The following is an 18399-nucleotide window of genomic DNA, read 5'->3' as shown; positions in this document are numbered from 1 at the left end:
TACGCACCCGATGGAGGGTAGAGCGCGGGTCGGCTGAGACGAGTGGGCGGGACCCGACTTCTGACGGCTACCGGGAAAATTGTAGAGCTCTCCACCGTCAGAGGGTAGAATTATCCGCCTCGAACGCCGCCCTGCGATTGGCTGCACCGCAATCATTACCAGGCCTGGTCTATAGTTAGGGCGGGGGAGGCGTGGCGGGAGCTTTTCATAATCCGTTTCGCAGTCAAAAGAAAGCCACACGCTAGTGAGGTGAAAACAAAAAAAAAATCCGACTCTGGATTTACTCTGTACGTTGTCCGTGCTTATAGATTTGATTTCATGAGCAGGCGTCAGTGACAACCGTGGAGATAACAAGTTGAAAACAAAAAAATCTATTCGCACGGATTCCTTGTGTGCTTTTCGCTGATAACTGTTTCAACTGTAGGACTTGTTTTATATTTTAATGTAATGTTCACAGTGACTTTTGGTGTCTCTTATATAGAATTATAAGAAACAGTCCGATCTATTTTAGGTGTGAACTAATTTATAAATGTTTTAATAAATGTTTTAAATGTTTAAATACGCCAACATTGCAATACAGACTTTAACAAAATTAAATTTAGACCTACATGCTACGAGCAGGCCTACAATTAGGCCCCTATACATGATGTCACGACTATGCCTGATATTCATCTAGCACTTATCGTTCTTTCAATCATCAGGGTCGGATTTAGGGTTCATAAGGCCCTAAGCTATTAGAGAAGTAACCAGTGGCGCGCCGAGGGGAGCGCAGCCGCCCCGGGCGCCGCAGCGTAGGGGGCGCACAAAAAAGGGAATTGAAACACTACATAATATATATATATTTCTATTGCTTCGTTCAATAGCTTCGTTTACATTAGGGCCTGTATATAAGAATGGTCTGATTTATTTATAGACAACACAAGCTATAGCGTAGGGCCTCCAAGAAATATTTGGCATTGATATGCATATCTAAACTTATAATAAAGGATCCCAAAAGGACCCCATATCTCAAATAGTTTAGGAACTTTTCAAATCTAAATCGGACACTTAATGTATGTAAATTTTGTACACCTTTCTGGTATCTTTTCTTATGCAAATAAGACTTATGTAAACTATTGGGGCATTTGAGCTCTACAACCTATAATCGCCACTGGATATGAGGGCCATTTATTAGTCAGTCTAGAATATTATTAGTATTATGTCAGTGTCAGATATGATTTTCGGGTTGTACTGATATACAAGAAGCCGTAGGCCCAGGTCCGGCCTTAAGTTATTGGAGGCCCTATGCGAAGTGAATAAAGTGACCCCAAATGAAAAAAAAAATTAAGACCGAAAAATACGCGATGAATTATAAACCGTCCTGTATCTATATCTAAATCAACAAATAAAATAAATTCATATAGCGCCGATAGCACTAATATGTTTCATGGACGATTCATGATCACTTGACTGTATGCAGACTAGAAATAACGTTTTAGGATGAAGCAACGGTCTTCTAACATATGTATCTAACTAGAATATCAAAACATTCATGTATAAACCGTGAATCACAGTACAGAATATTAGAGCTAAGCTAGATTCATGTTTCGCTATTTTTTTTTCTCTTAACAAAAAGTCCACCGATCGAAGGCCCTAGTCGGCTGCCCAGTTTGACTACGCCTAAGGCCGGCCCTGCAAGTAGTTCCTAGTTTCTGTAATTGTTGCTAGTCCAGTCTCAGCACCGTAACGCTACGTATGAACAATGCGCCTACAAAATAGATCATCCTGCATTCTCGTCATGAACATTTGTATTTGTTCATATTTACAACGGGTCATTCAACATCAGACATCTGACAACAAACAATCTTCGTTCAGGAAGGGCACCTTTGTATCCCCTTATGCAAGTAGGGGATTGTAAGGATGCATTCTTTACCAGGGACGGACTGGCTGTCACATTCAGCCCGGGCATTTCTATACAAACCTGCCCATATATCGTATGAGGGGCATCCAATTCTAGGCCTACTTGTTCTCACAATCATTATGTTAAATTTGATAATGTATCGATAACTGTACATATGTATAATTGCATACAATGGATTCTGTAGAAGATTTTTCTTAACACGACGCTCCAACGGTCACTTTTATAAGAGAATGTTATTTTAAAAAATTTTAAACAATTTCATAGTGGTCTTTTAGGTGGCCCAATAGGCCGATTTGAATAACGGCCCACCGGGCATTTGCCCGAATCCCCATATAGCCAGTCCGCTCCTGCTTAAAGTATTGACGTGAATCAACCTTGAATCATAGTACAGACTTAGAGCTTGGATAACAGACACAGAGTTCTGCAGTGTTTCAGATTTCATCCATGCTTCGCAAATTTTTTCTCTAAAACAAAAATAATTTCTTTTGAGTCCTGTGCGAGGCACCCCACTAATCGGAGGCCATAGGCGGCTGCCTAGTTTGCCTAGGTCGACTCTAGTAGGCCTATATAGAAATCTACTAGATACTGAAATAATTCATTTTCAACTTGAACTCGTTATTATTCATAGAGACCCACTTGGACAATCTTATTTTGTGTCCTTAAGAAAGTCTGGCCCTAAGCTAAAGCTTGTGTCGCCTAGATGAAAATCTTGCTATGTCCGTAACATACTAAGTGATTGGTTTTCCTATTTCGGTCAACATGTTCTTTATTTGAATGGCATTTAGAAAGAGAGTTAGTATATGAGTTTGTCCTCGACTGTGGAATAAGAAAATCGTATTAGTAATACATTTTTGATATTATAAGTGTGAATTTACATTTATCACGATTTAATATAAATACAATTAGCGAACCGTCTTTATTGAGATTGATATTTGTATAATCTATAGATATAGTTTTTATTTTTTAAGAATTTCTAAGACTATGTTCTCTTCATTGAATAGATATTTGAATATTTGAATAATTATATTTTAGATACAATGTTAAAAAAAAGGTTTTTGGTATGAAGCATAATGGTGAACAAATATAATTTAAGGTTTCAAATAAAATTAGAAATTTTCAATAATTTAGGATTCCCTTCCCCTCACCGGCCGTGGTTAAAGTTTTCATATTCTACTGTTGTAAAGTAACACTATCTGCTATCTCTCATGTGACTAAAGAGGCCCATCCTGGATACACAACCGTGGTCACGGGTTGGGCATCTGTCATCAATGTGGTTTGATTTATTTAGACATCGTAGCCTATCTTACATTTTTTTTTTGTAAATTAGATTTTAAAATTTAATTTCTAAAATCTAATTTTTATTGCATAATTTTATAGCCTCATATTCAAAGTTCACATTTAAAAACTACATCTATACTACCTCGATTTCGCATATTAATTTCAATTAAAATTTTTGATGACCTACGCTAAAAATATTTGCTTCGTTTGTTTTAAGCAAACTTTTTTAAAATTTCTCTTCATCAGGTTGTCTTGACGTTGTACCAGCCCTGTGTCGTCTGCTTGTGATTTTCAAATGTTGAATTTAAAGTTCTACTCACGTCTCAATCAATCCGTTCATTATGAAGCTAGAACTTATAAGTAAAGTCAATCAAAAAACTTAAATCTAGTGGAATAACAACTTGCAAGGATACCTGTGAATTCTTAAAACTGTCATCATTTTACCAACTTTAGTTTAGTTGAAGCTATTGGAGGTCTTTTCCCCTTGGTTCGGATTTCTTTTCCTTGGATGATATTTTAACTGAACACCGGATTTTAAAAGTTGCAAGCAGGAGAAAGGATTTTGAAGTCATTGCTTACATTTCACTCTAGGAACACCGGTGACGTAATTCTGACTCTCTCGGTAGACACCGATACGTCATGTCCGTTGTAGGGGTGAGTACGCTTGTATTTTATTTGATCCATTTTGAAACTTTTCTCTCTCCTTTTTGTACTCTTAATGTGTCCATTAAATATTGTTTATTATCTATTTATTTAAATTTTATTGTTATCTTCGTATTTTTTAGCTACAATTCTTTTCGTTCGCATTATGTGTTTTGGCATCAAATTCAGATTGCTGCCGCTTATGAAAACTCAATTAGTGCATTGAAAATATTTATTGGACTAAGAATCTAAATAAACACTAAACGGTCGCTTAAATATATCACAGACATCTTATCTTATCTTATCTTATCTTACAAAAATAGAGTATTAAGTTCTACACTTAGCCATGTGTTAACTTAGATGGTCAGGTTACTTACGAGGTTTGAACTCTGCTAAATCGTTGTTTTTTGCTGGGCTGATTCAGACAACCCGTTCCATGCTTAAATGGCACTTGTGAAAAAAAGAGTACTTATCTGAATAAGTCTTAGCATGCGGAATAAGAAATTTGTCTTAATCTTTGCTCTTCACATAGGTCTGGATATTTTATTAGGCGGTGTTTAGTTTTTCTAAAATAAAGTGTTATGTCTGTAGCCTCATGTGTGTGTGTGTGTTTAATATTTATATATTCGTGTGTCTGCCTATAATCAACTAATATTTTTTATTGAGTCTTTCAATGAACATCTATTTATTCAGTTTTTTTTTTTGTATCGGTTATAGGGTAACGTTTCTGAGATGATATACTTAATAAAACATTCACATTGAATCAATAAAAGAGAATGAGCTTCAGATTAAAACATGGAATGCATGAAAGTTAGATACCTTAAAAGAAATGCATTACCTCCTTTATACAATTTGTTATAGGCCTAAAGTTTATAAGGCTTGTCTTCGAGTCCTTATTTGAATTAATTAATGAAACTCTAAGAAAACTCTTGAAAACACCTGCTGATATGTTTACAAATTACATAGATTTAGATTACATTGAAAAAGAGGTAAATTGCGTCATCAAAACTTGATGTTCATTAGCAGACGGTGCGAAGAATTATTCTTTAATTCATTAAACTTGAATCAATAATGCCTTACAAACGGGAATTCCCGAAAGCGGACAGTTCTTTCAAAAATGCGATAGTCTTTTCAAAACCGATGCTGGATCTAGATCTAGTTTTAGAAAAAATGAAATTTATTTATTAGTGCACTTCGAAAAATTATAAAAGTTAAAATAGAGCTTCCCCGTTATGGCCAACGAGCTAGTAATTTTTTCCCGAACAATCTACATTAACTATAAAATGTATAGGAACATCCTTAATGCAGTTTTTTTTTAAAATCCGAGTCCACACAGGTTCCTCCATGAAGTTCTGACTTGAATAGAGGTATTGTAAAAAAATAGATAAATAATTATCTATCCCAGTAGATCCGGGTTGCTAACATAGTATTTCTTCTTGCGAATTAGACCTCTATCCTGATTAACTATATATGTGCCTTTGTTCCTCTAGTATTCGTCCCTCATAGTCTATACAAAGACTTTATTTGTAAAGACACGAGTCTATAGTAGTTTGAAATCTATATATTTCATTATTTTGGAGACTATAACTCATTGAATTAAATTTATGACTAGATGCATGACGCGTAGGACGTAATCATTTTTTAAAGTAACGTCTGTATTTTATAACAAGATAAGTTAACATTAATACTTATAATAAGTTAACATTAATATTTGTAATGATTATTGCTTGTATAAATGGCTCACACGATTATTCTGTAATTTTTGTAAAAAATATTACATGTTTTATGCTTTGTTATCGAGAAGTAATTTATTTGTATTATTGTGAGTTGTTTGACAAATTGAGAGAACATGTATAATAATTATAATAATATATAATATATTTAACTCTTTTTAAAATACGATTTTTCTTTACCGCCAAATTGTCCGTTATTATAAAATACACAAAAGTAAAGTAGCAATTATACATAAAACACTGAACCATAATCTTCAAATACTAAAACAAAATTTAATAAAATGCTCAGAAAGACACAAAGATAAAGGCATACTCCTCGTTCCATATGCTAGGACAAATGTGTACAAATACTCCTTCTTCCCTAGTGCTATTAGAGCATGGAATGGGTTGCCTGAGCTAGCCAGGAAAACCAGTGACTTGGCAGAATTTAAGTCATTGGTTAATATGCATGACTGAATGCATGACGCGTAGAACGCAATCATCTTCTTTTTCGAAGTAACGTCTGTATTATATAAGATAAGAATTTGTCTCTGTCTGACGTTAACCACAAACATGGTCTCTCGAGTGCAAAATTTTATATTTTAATTCCTTAGAATCGAAACAGACCTGTGGCGTGGCAGCGAGCTATTGGTCTAAACTGCCCACAGTTTGTTACGTTGTCGGACAGTGTTCAGGCTTTCTATAACGATTAGTCTGGCTAGAATCCCAGGTCCATAGCAAGTCTAATCCTCACCAGTACCAGACTCGGGCAGGAATAATGGACAATACTAAATATCCTAGAATACTATTATAACTTACTTTAAAAAAAAACTAAAACTTTTACTTACTGTTAATAATTAGAGTATTATATAACACCACACACCCGTAAAAAAAGATGTAACGCTGGGTACACTGATATTTTTCCTAACTAAATTTAAGCCCATAGGGCCCCCAAGACCAAACTCTACGTAAAGAAATAACAACGTACGTTAATGAACAGAAAAAAAAACTAACGGCTTTACGGTTGTAACCAAAAAATCCAAAAAATGTATTTCTTTCGGCTGCTGCCTGTTTGTATGTGTCGTATGCGATTTGGACTGTCGTCGAAAGACCCCGAGTTCGAACCTTTCCCGTTTTCATCAGTCGCAAGAGGTTTGGCGGTCTAGGACGTTAAAATCATTATTTCTGAAGGAATATCCTAAACGCACAAGTCAATCACGGAGCTTAAAGATCTGTAATAGAAGGTTTATTGTTGACATTGGATACCATGTTTGACAGCGACACTTTACATGTGAAGGTAAAAGTTTCCATTGAGACTTAACGATCAATGGTAAGATGAAGTCTCATTATGTAGTGAATGATCAGAGCTCTTTAGCGTCAACTGCAGATTTGACTGCGACTAGTCCAAGTCATCTTGACATTCAGTTGTTGTTTTTTTAAACACTGCAGCAGACCCGCCGCCAAGCGGGAACAAACAGAACTCCAGTACGGGGCGTCAACAGAAGGGGGGCCCATTCAGACTTTTTTTTTGTTTCTTACGTATTTGAAGGGAGCTTGGCTGAGAGGGCCTCATACGAGACCGAGTTGTCTGGGGCCAAAATATTTCTGGTGACGGCCCCGAGCAGAGCTATGTTAAAACAATACAATCAATAAGTGTAGCAAATGTGTATATAAATACATTGTATTTCTATATCAACACCAAGGTGGTGTACTTTTGAAGAATTGTGTCTTGTACTTCTGAAGACTTGTGTCTTGTACTTTTGAAGACGTGTGTCTTGTACTTCTGAAGACTTGTGTCTTGAACTTCTGAAGACTTGTGTCTTACACTTCTGAAGACTTGTGTCTTGCACTTCTGAAGACTTGTGTTTTGCACTTCTAAAGACTTGTGTTTTGCACTTCTAAAGACTTGTGTCTTGCACTTCTGAAGACTTGTGTCTTGTACTTCTGAAGACTTGTGTCTTGTACTTCTGAAGACTTGTGTCTTTTACTTTTGAAGACTTGTGTCTTTACTCAACGGCCAATTAAAATTACCAAATATACTTTGACGACATAAGTGTTGCGTGCTCAACGACAATAAGCTGTTCTAAGATCACTTCTTATACTATATACTATATAAGATTCTTCCTTAACAAAAATAATAAAGAAATCTCTTCATTCGTAATGCGGTCTTTGTAAGTGACATCTAGGATTTAACTATATCTTCATAAGTATCATTTTATTGAATAAAGTAAAGGGATCCCGGGTTCAAATCTTGGTGAAGTCTGTGGATTTTAATTTCGGGATCCTTGGACGCCTCTGAGTCCACCCAGCTCTAAAGGGTACCTGACATTAGTTGGGAAAGTAAAGGCAGTTGGTCGTTGAGATGACCACATGACACCCATGGGCCACAGAAACAGATGGCCTTTACATCATCTGCCCTATGGCTCGCAAGGTCTGAAAGAGGAACTTTTCTTTTTATATCATTGTTATCGTCACTTTACATCTAAGCTTAGGATTTAGAAATTTTGATCTTTTCATTTTTAAAAAATCATTTTTTCCGATAGTGGTATTTACATTAATAGTTATTGAGGCCTTCTTTAAACATTTTATTAGTAACTAGATCAAGATCAAAATCGGACATAATGCTCTGTGTCTCGACACACCTGAACAGTTAACGTGCTAGACACGTTAGTCACAAGACACTGTTACACTGTGGCTGCGAAGCATTGACAACACTGATGTCTCAGTTCCGAGTTGATGACCTGTGAAATTTCACACACAACCTCCCCTAGTCCTTAATATAGTCTACACCAGTGTTTCCCAAACTGTGTTCCGCAGAACCTAAGTGTTCCGAGATACCTAAATAGGTGTTCCGCGAACTACTGGAATAATTAGCTAGTAGGCCACCATGTGAATATACTTCTAAAATAAATAAGCAAAGTTTTCCGCAAAATACTCAGATGTGCGAAGTGTTCAGTTAGGGCAGTGTTTCTCAAACTTTTGAAATATGTGTACCCCTTTTATAATTTTTCTTAATGCTGAGTACCCCTCCCCCACCACACATTAATTTATTAATAGAACATATTTAATGAGTATTTTTAAAAAATCAGCATAGTTAATGAGGTACAACGCGTACCCCCTCCAAAGTCTTCCCGTACTCCTGGGGGTACGCGTTCCCCACTTTGGGAAACACTGAGTTTGGGGAATACGTTTGGGAAACACTGATCTACACAATTAAGAAATAATTTGGTTCCGGAAGATCAGAGATATTTAGTTAGAGGCAGTTGTCATGTGACGTTCTGTAAGAGAAGGAATGCTGGGAAAAAAAATAAGGGGGACGGCGGTGCGTTATTGAGGGGCGTTACAGGATCAGGCCAGGGAGACTTTATTTCTTGGTTCTATATATTAAAGTCACTTACCTCACGACGACGTCTTTGTCTTAGCTGCTCATGATTCGGTAGGTCTCAAAGACGTCTTACGTTTTTCTTGTATTAGGCGGATTTGATGGGGTTGTTCCGAATCTCTGACCTACTTTTGAAAAAAAAAGTCACGTGGTCATTGTATTATACAAGAACAACAATGGCGATGTCTTTCTAGGGTAAGAAGTAGATGTCTTTCGGCTGTAGATTTCTATCTTCATCTATTACAAAACCTAAACCAAACTACCTTAGAGCTGGGTGGACTTAAAGCGCTCTAAGGATCCCGAAATTAAGAATCTCATTCTTCAGCAGGATTCGAACCTTGGACACTCTGAATAGGTGTTCCACGAAGTACTGGAATAATTAACTAGTAAGGCTGTAGGCCACCTCCTTGTATAGCATAATAAGCACAGATCCATAACTATCACGCTAATATTAATTCTGTAGAAATAAAGAGAAAAACAAAAAGGCCGGGAGCGGGAGCTGACTTCTCTAGTTGGCATTTTAGAAGAACGCTTTAGATGGTAGACCCCTGGGCGGTTATACGCTAGCTCGTTCCGTGTATGCAATTGTGTCGTTGCTCTCATGCGTGCGTTTTGACCGACCCGCAATTTTCACCTTACATCACACTAGTTTAGTACCTGAAGGTGAAGATCTAGATAGTGGCCCAGATACCTACGTATCGGGTGTCACACCTTTCGCACGCGACGCCTTGGGTTTGTGCCGCTTCTGACAATGGAAACGCTAGATCTATCACCGTGACTTTCTGGGCGCTTTTTTTTCGTAAACGTCCCGGGGGGGGGGGGGGTAGGAGGGCGGGGAGCGGCGGGTCACAAGAGAGGTGTATGGTGGGGGAACACTTCTCTTCGTGTTCAGATAATTTGTTTTGTAATTATTTGTACAAAGCAACGGCGTCAATGGCGTTTCTGGCGCCCTGGGTGCGACCTTGGTTGTGTCTGGGGACTTCCGTTCACACGCTCTCAGTATCTCTTAGAAGGTAAACGATTAGATGGGTGACATGAAAGGTGTATCGTCTTTGTTAGGCACATGTATTCTCTTTTTTTGTATCACCATGGGCGTAACCACGATTTCAGCATTAGGAGAGAAAAGAAAGAGCGCCAAAAATTGTGGCCGAACGAAAAAAAAAGTTTTTACTTTTAAAACTCGTATTGGTCCCAGTTATTATTTGAAAAAGTTTTTTTTTTTATTTCATTGACCAGAGCGATAAGTATCAGAGTCGTAGTCCTAAACTTCCTTTTCCAGAGGTGTATCCAGATTTGCGGTTAAATATTATGCTATATCAAATATCAGTACAGAATTAGTTAAATGAGACTTTGATCCACTAGCGCCGTGATTCCCAAATGGTCTATATAGACCCCCAGGGGTCTACGAAGACTTCCAAGGGGTCTACGAAAGGGAAAACATAAATTGGGGTCTATGAGATATCCTTGGGGGTCTACGACAATAGATTTCATTTAAACAGGTCGTGACTTTAATTAAACATCAAATTAGTGTAATCATATCATACAATAATATATGATTTGTACCCCTGTAAATTCTTTAAATTTTATCCTGCTATTGAAACGAAAAATTGTTGTATCTAATTTAAATACTTATTTAAATATCTTCATTTTGTCTACATGCATTTAATGTTTAACAAAAAGAATGTAGACTGTACAGCGTTTATTATTTAAATTGGGATTCATTCCTTCCTTGACAAACAAGCAGTTGCTTAAGTGCCTTTTTATGACGATATGAAACCAATTACGCTGGAGGATCATCTGAGACAATGCCACCATGATAAAAAGATAAAGATTTGAAAAACTTTAGAACACTCAAAGATAAAGTTCAGAATAGACCCACAAAATCTCTTTTCGACGTCATATAGAGAAGATGATGGTTTGTGAGAGTCTTACAATATCTCTTTACTTATAGCAAAATACGGAAAACACTGTAGATAAAACATTGATTTTACCAATCCTTGTAGTTTTAAAAACTTTTTTACACAAACCTACATCTGATATTATTAAACGAATTTCTTTAAGCAACAATGCAGTTCAAAGTCACTTCTGTGGCAAGAGTTATAAAATTAAAAGCTATGTGTGCTGCAAACTGCCTAAGGGTCGCCGGCTCTTATTTTTAGCAGGGTTGACCCAGGAAACTTTTTCCATGTTCTGGTATAGCTGCAAGGCAGCACAGTTTAAATTTAGTTTTCCTTCTTCTAGGTAGGCTGCAAGCCAAGGGTAATGAGTCCTTCCTACTAAAAGATGACTGGTTTAGGTGCTCACTAGGTACTCACCTTTACCCCTTCTCGTTAGTGAAAACAGTTCTGCGCACCAAATATTTGAGCCCCACATATATATAATTCGTCCATCGTGGTTCGATGATGACCCCTTTGTCATCCAGGGGGCTGAGGGCTTTGCACAGGGGTTTTGTGCCTCCTCATGTGAGACCTGTGTGAGCCCGGAATGTTTGGCTGCACACTGGGCAGGTTATTCCAGCTGGAGATAGTGTGTGTTTGGTGATTCCAGTAATAAATATAAATTGCTATTTTAATTAGCTTAAATTTGAATTTTATCAATAGAAAAATAGATCTCTATAACTTAATGTGTAGCTTTAAATTAGTTTTTTTACTCTTTAACTCATTACAGTTAGAAATATTTTTGTTGAATTTGCAAAAATTCAATACAAGTTAAGTAGGGTGTCTACCGAAAACCAGAAACCATGGCAAGGGGTCTACGAGACAAAAACGTTTGGGAACCACTCATTGATCACAATCGTAAGATTTGGTTGTTCTGCAGAAAATATTTGAGATTATTTATGTACTTTTTAATACCAGATTATGGTCCGTAATTTATGGAGGATCTTGTACAATTCTAGATACAACATTCATGGATTTAGGACAATAATTTCTATTCCTGATCTAGAGGTTTTAGTGAAAACTGCTTCGTTTTTCTGCTCTGGTGAATCTCTTTGTTTGGGAGTGATTGTTCTAACTGTGATTTATGAAATGTAGCCAGAATTTAAGTCATTGGTTAACAAGCATGACTAGATGCATGACGCGTGGGACTTAATCATCTTCTTTTTTAAAGTAACGTCTGTATTTTATAAGATAAGATAAGATTTCTAAAAAAAAATTTTTTTTTGTTGACAATGAGCCAACTGTGGCCATGACATACTTTGCTTGTATTTTTTTGTCATGGTGTTTATGGATGTTAGTTTTAGGTTACTTGATGGCATTGCCACATTGGTAGTTGTCAAGTAATGTATACGTGTAAATGATGTTATATGGTGTAACGTTGCAGAATGCGAATGTCGTGTAATGCTGGGTTCTTGCTTCCTGTAGTACTGTTGACACGTGACAAGACAAATAGTATAAACTGACCTAAGTCCGTTTCAGCAGACAAACATGAAGTTTATTTTACAACACAATAATAATAATACTGCACTCCTTGTTAGTGCTACAAGTCAAGAAATAATAAACAATCCTATCCGCATTACAGCGGTATCAAAAATATATCCAATGCGTTGAAGTCTCTAGATTACAAATCACGTCAGAATCTCAGCGGGTAACAGTGTGCAGAAATATAGACTAACTAATACATGTCTCAAAAAGAGCACTGGCAACAACTGCCCACAAGTTACTTTCTAACTGAAATTTCTACCGACTTTTCTAAGTCGCTACTGTCCGTTGCGGACTAAAATATTACTTGACCACCCGATCACAAGAATACCACTTGACTTCTTGACTTAACTGACTTGACTGAACTCAAAGTCAACTTTATTCATTCTACTTCCTGTTTTCTACATCAGGAATTCCACGTGTCTTTTAAACTCTTAACAGAACTTTAGATCATGCAATGTCAACTGAGACTGTGACAATACGTAAGGTCTCAAGGTGTGATTAAATAAGTAATTGATTAAGCGTTAAGGTCTTATTTTTTGCACAAACATATTGTTCACAATTAATTAGCTTTAATCAAATTTGTTTAGTCGCTGAATGAACTCTCTATGTTGTGTCTGTTGTATTTATGTGTATGTTTCTGTTGTGTTGTCTTTATATGAGAAAAGAGTCCTTGTAATCACAACAAATTTCCATAAGGATCAATGAAGCAGTCTTAGCAGGGGCGGACTGGCTATATGGGCATTTGTGCAAATGCCCGGTGGGCCGTTACCTAACTGGGCCGGTAGGACTACAGTAATCATTTTCTTTTTTTTAAATCGCATCTGTATTTTATAAGATAATGGCCGCATGGATATCACTATGGCATGTATGGCTGCCTGGTTGTGCGGTTTGCTCGCTGGACTGTCGTTCGGATTTATCGACGGTCGAGGGTTCAAACCCTGCCCGCTCCCATCCCCCAGTGGCGTAACTAAGGGGGGGGGGAGGGAGGGGGGGGGATAAATTTAAAATCCCCCCGGGCCCCCACCTAGGGGGGGCCCCCAAATGGGTGTCCGAAATTTATTTGTAAATACATAAATTAATATATTTGATTGACAAATAGTGTCAACGGGTGTCTTTTTTTTCAACATTTATGGATTAAAAATTTATCACAAAGACTAAACCTAGATCTAGGTCTATCAGTACTTTGACTTTGTTGACATTTTAAAAATATTTTTTCCCACAGAGATCAAAGTTTTTTTTAAAGTTAGTTTTACATTTTAAACTTTGTTGCCACGAATAAAACTGCATGATATACAGCGAATTCCAGGTATCTTGTTACCTTTACTAATAATAGATCTAAATGGCGAGTATTTTATGGCTACACTAATTAACCTTGAAGCAAAATTTACAGAATCGAGTATAACAGATCCAAAAGTTATTCTTAATAATGCAAGAATAGTCCATTATTCGGGTTTGGCGTCTATAATTTCAGAATTAAACTTCACACTCGAGTTATTACCCCTCTATTCATCTTTCATCAATCCAATGGAAACTCTATTTTTATTTCCATCTAATCCTTTTGCTTTCGCACAAAACACAAACAACAAACAATAACGTAATATCATATAATATTAGCACATCCTTCCTTTTGAAGTTATTATCACACCCTTCCTTTTAAAGTTCTTAAGAGTGATATCTACCATTTGGGGGCCCTATGCAAAACTGATCGCGCGGGGCCTAGTCTGGGTAGGGATGAGCATAATGTCAATATTATTTTTTTTGAATTAGAAAATAGGCCTACTTTCGTCTTTGCAATACATTTTTATCAAATGAAAGCTCGAAATGCCACTTTTTATTTATTGGCACCCCAAAATGTCAATTTCGTCTATTCTTCAGGAGATTTGAATAAATTAAAAAAAAGTTCAGGACTTTATCGTATATTTTGCCTTTTCATGAGATTTCCTGGAGGCCCTGGAAAATCAGGAGATCACGAAAACCCTGTTATTTTATATACGTTATAATGGTTTAATTTAATAATGTACACTTAGAATTAGCGCGTGTCCTATGAAAGCGCGGGGCCCACTGCGACCGCATAGGCTGCAGTGGCCTAAGGCCGGCCCTGTCTACTAGGAACTTTAACAATTCGTCCACTTCTTGTTGTCTTGACTGGCACAACAAGTTCTCTAGACGTTGGTCTATAACTGTCTGTTTCGTTTGTTCCAACAGTTTGCAGTTCATTGTCTCCATCGGTATCATAGTACCCAGAGATGTCTACATCGAAACTCTTATTCAAAAAGCGTTGATTTCTTCTGTATGTTTTTTCGTTTGTCTTTATGGTGTAAGATCTGGGTGCTGAATATTTTTTATGACAACTGCTTTCTGCCATGTTTGACCTAGACGAACTCTCCGACAGAATAATCTTTAGGTAGTCTTGCTTTTGCATTGTATTTCACTTTGCTTTTCATCTGTCGTTCGTTGAGTAATGTCTCTGCATTTTCAGCTACCGATGGTTTCAAAAGTTTGGGATCAGTTCGAATGATTCCCTGAGTCTTCTACTCGTCACCAGTTGTGATGGTAAATACGGCAGTCCACTTATCGGAGTATTTCTATACTCGAGCATAACGAGATATGGATCTTTCCCACTTTTGTATGCTCTGAATCCTTTTGCTTGCGCACAAAACATAAACAACCAACAATGACGTAGTACCATATAATATTAGGACAGAATCTTCTTCATGCAGTGGGAAATTAAGAATTTTTTGCCTATCTTGAATTCTGGTCAAAGCTCTTGCTCCCAATTAATATAGTTCGGAAGAAACTACAAAAGTCTGGACTGCATATATGGAAAGCTGCTAAAGAAATTAGTACCCTTTCATGCTTTCTGCAAAATGATGAGCAACTGACAAAAACCCAATCCATCAAAAAAGCAAAAGAAGGTAGTGAATACTATGGATTCCCTGTAATCCCTGTGGGAAGCGTGGTCGAGAGGCTAAGTGCGCTTGAACTTGGCTTGTCTTGGCTACCTAGAAGGGGACTCGAGGTTCGACACCCGACTCGGGCAGAGTTGCGTTTACTGAGCGCCTAAAGGCAGAACGGAAAACCAACTTCTAGATTGGACCAAAGCGCTCTGAGCATGCTATAAGCATGAAAGTAACGCTATATAAAAGCTATAGAAGAAAGAAAAGACTTGATGGGAAGTTGAGTTTTAATGTAGGACTGTCAATAGAACTGCAATTCAAACGTGTTGCGACAGAAGTGCTGGACAGATTTCATATGGAGATGAAGGGCAGATTCCAAAGGCTGGAAAGAAAATGGATACCTTTGGGTTTCTTCTTGAACCAAGATACCTGTTAGATGAAGACCCGCTTATGACAAACTGTGCTACTTTTCCTGTTTGTATGATGTCATTGATGCACGAGCACTTTTCATCAACAAACCAGTAATACAATCACCAATAGACATATTAAGGAAACAGGCTTCATATGGTAATTACGTGTGCTCAAACTTTGCAACCTCCTCCGAATACTGCTAACTCAGGAGCACAATGACACAAGAAAGGCTTATCATGGCTTTAATGTCAGTGAAGTCACAAATACTAGAAAGTATCGATGTAGTTGATGTTATAGATGTCTTTGATGCACAGAATGCACGACGTGAAGCGATATCAATTGAGATTTGTCACTTGTGCATTATTTAACTAATAAACAAAGCTTTTATTCATTAAAAGAGTCTTGATTACTTTTTGTTAAGTTTACTGATATACTGAACCAATTTGATTTGGGGCTTATATATTTTTGCGTACATTATTCCATGTCATATGTCGAATGTCAAAATGCAAGGGGCCCCCAAAGAGGTCAATCCCCCCGGGCCCCCAAATCCCTAGTTACGCCCCTGCCATCCCCCGTCGTCCTGCGGGAGGTTTGGACTAGGAAGTAAACTATCTTCAACTCTGAAGGAACATCCGAATTATGTAAAACATTTTACAAACATCATGTCTCTAATTTTAGAACACTGACCTATAGAGACAAGGGACGCTGGGATATCTATGGCGTTTCCCCCTCATAAGATCGATATTCGATGACAGACGCAAGCCTCTTATTTTGACAAGGAAATGGTTGGCATTGAAGGGTCTGTAAGGTCCTAAAGCGTGTAGTATTGTGAACTATTACGTACAGAATGCAAAGCAAGAAGACAGAAGTTGACTGTTTATCGGCGTATTACGATTATTTTGCATTCAGAGCAAAAGGCGTGGCGGCTAAAACGAATGTCCCGGGTTCAAATCTTGGTTCGAACTCAGGTGAAGACGGGAAATTTAGACTTCGGGATTTTTTTTTTTTTAGGAGACTGAAAAAAAAAAGGGGGGGGGGCTTTCCTGAGGTGAACCAAATTCCAATGTGAACCAGGGAAAGTAATAATGATAACAAATGAATTTATAGAGTGCTGTTAACAAACAAAATGTAAGTTCAAGGTGATGTGATAATATTACAAACATAAACACCTAGAGCTAAAAATTGACTTAAAATAATCTAAAATGTTTTAAACAGGTAGGTCTTAATGTTCTTCTTGAAAGTAGCGTAGCATGTTGTTTGTCTGATATCAATGTGGAATGAGTTCCAAACTTTTGGTCCGTGCGCTGAAAAAGCCCGCAGACCGTTGCTTTTGAGGGAGAAACGTGGCATCACTAGAAACGTTGAGTCCAAAAGTAAAGAAGTTTGGTCGTTGTGCTAGCCGCATGACACTCTCGTTAGCCGTCAGACATGTACTTTACATCATCTGACGTGAAGGGTCTGACAGGGAACTATTACTTATAGAATCACACTATGATACTATGATCGGCGTAACAAGGAAAACTCTCGGGGCAATCGTATCTTCTTATAAAACACAGACGTTACTCCTAAGATGATTACGTCCTACGTGTGTCCCTGGGTCAATCTAGTTATGCAATCGTTTAGATCGGACGTCAATAAAGAGATATTAATAGTTTGCACAGCTTAGATAATATCCATTGGCTTTTTAATACATCAAAAAGTAAGAATTTATATACCAGAAAACTGAATTTAATACCATGAGTGCAATTAATTGCGTAAATGAAGGTCGACAACTTAATATCAAATTATTTTGTCACAACAAACGACATTAGTTCAGAAATATAGGCATTATCTAAGAATTAGTTACACAAATATATGTATTCTTTTAATATATAATTCACAAATAATGTATTCTTTAAAACAGAATTCACATCTATATGTATTCTTTTAAACATAATTCACATCTATATGTATTCTTTTAAACATAATTCACATCTATATGTATTCTTTTAAACATAATTCACATCTATATGTATACTTTTAAACATAATCGATAACTATATGTATTCTTCAACAATTAGCTCACATTTACATACAAATTACCATCAATTCTCATATAAGTGTATAACTTGCGCAATCATAGATATACCTATTATGTATACTTACCGACTTAACCAAAAAAAAAAACAAAACAAACTACAACTAAACTTTAAGCACATTCTGCTAATTAAAATAATAATTATCAAGCTGATCGATCTGAATATGTAAATGGTAATGTGCTATAATTGGATTCGATCAATTCCATTGTGTATGCAGAATTACGGCAATATCTTTGATCCCGACTATTAAGGTTGAGTGAAGTGTTTCACATGACTACGCAAACCCAGTTGGGGCCTGCATATTTTCCCGCATTTCGTGCGAGTCAAAGCTTCCATACTGTCCACACCGGCCTCCAGAAGAACATGCTTAATAAATCATCAACAAACAAATATACTAATAGATATAGCAGACGAAACAGAGATTCAAACATGTTTTTATATTTGTGTATATTCTTCTAAAAAATAATTTTAGATACTTAGACTTGTCTTCAATCTGAAGACCACGTGACAACGCAGACCTAGCTGTGACCTACATATTTAGCCTCAAATTAAGCATACGAGCAATGGTCTGACGGTAGTACTTTTTTTTTTTTCAAATCAGATTTCGTGATATTTTGCTGCTTGCAGAAGTTATTGTGCTCCGGCGGTTTGCATCTTCTAAAAGTTTTTTTTTATCA

The 18399-nt window shown here is 36.9% G+C and overlaps 1 protein-coding gene across 2 annotated transcripts in view; it reads left to right on the top strand.

The window, feature by feature from the left end:
- Positions 1–231: 231 nt before the first annotated feature.
- LOC106066294 (transcription factor Sp9-like) overlaps positions 232–18399 on the top strand; it is a 41362-nt gene continuing 23194 nt past the window's right edge. The window contains exons 1-2 of one of the 2 annotated variants that reach the window (XM_056014824.1): positions 232–420; positions 3425–3832. In XM_056014824.1, coding sequence (XP_055870799.1) covers positions 3818–3832 — 15 coding nt within the window. In that variant the 5' untranslated portion in view covers positions 232–420; positions 3425–3817. Of the gene's footprint in view, positions 512–3424; positions 3833–18399 lie in introns of both variants that reach the window. The other variant, XM_056014825.1, reaches the window with a different exon arrangement.

This window comes from Biomphalaria glabrata, chromosome 16, assembly GCF_947242115.1.
Source record: "Biomphalaria glabrata chromosome 16, xgBioGlab47.1, whole genome shotgun sequence".
Classification (NCBI taxonomy): Eukaryota; Metazoa; Mollusca; class Gastropoda; family Planorbidae; genus Biomphalaria; species Biomphalaria glabrata.
Note: the sequence above shows the minus strand (reverse complement) of the source record. Positions and strands in the feature narration are given on the sequence as shown.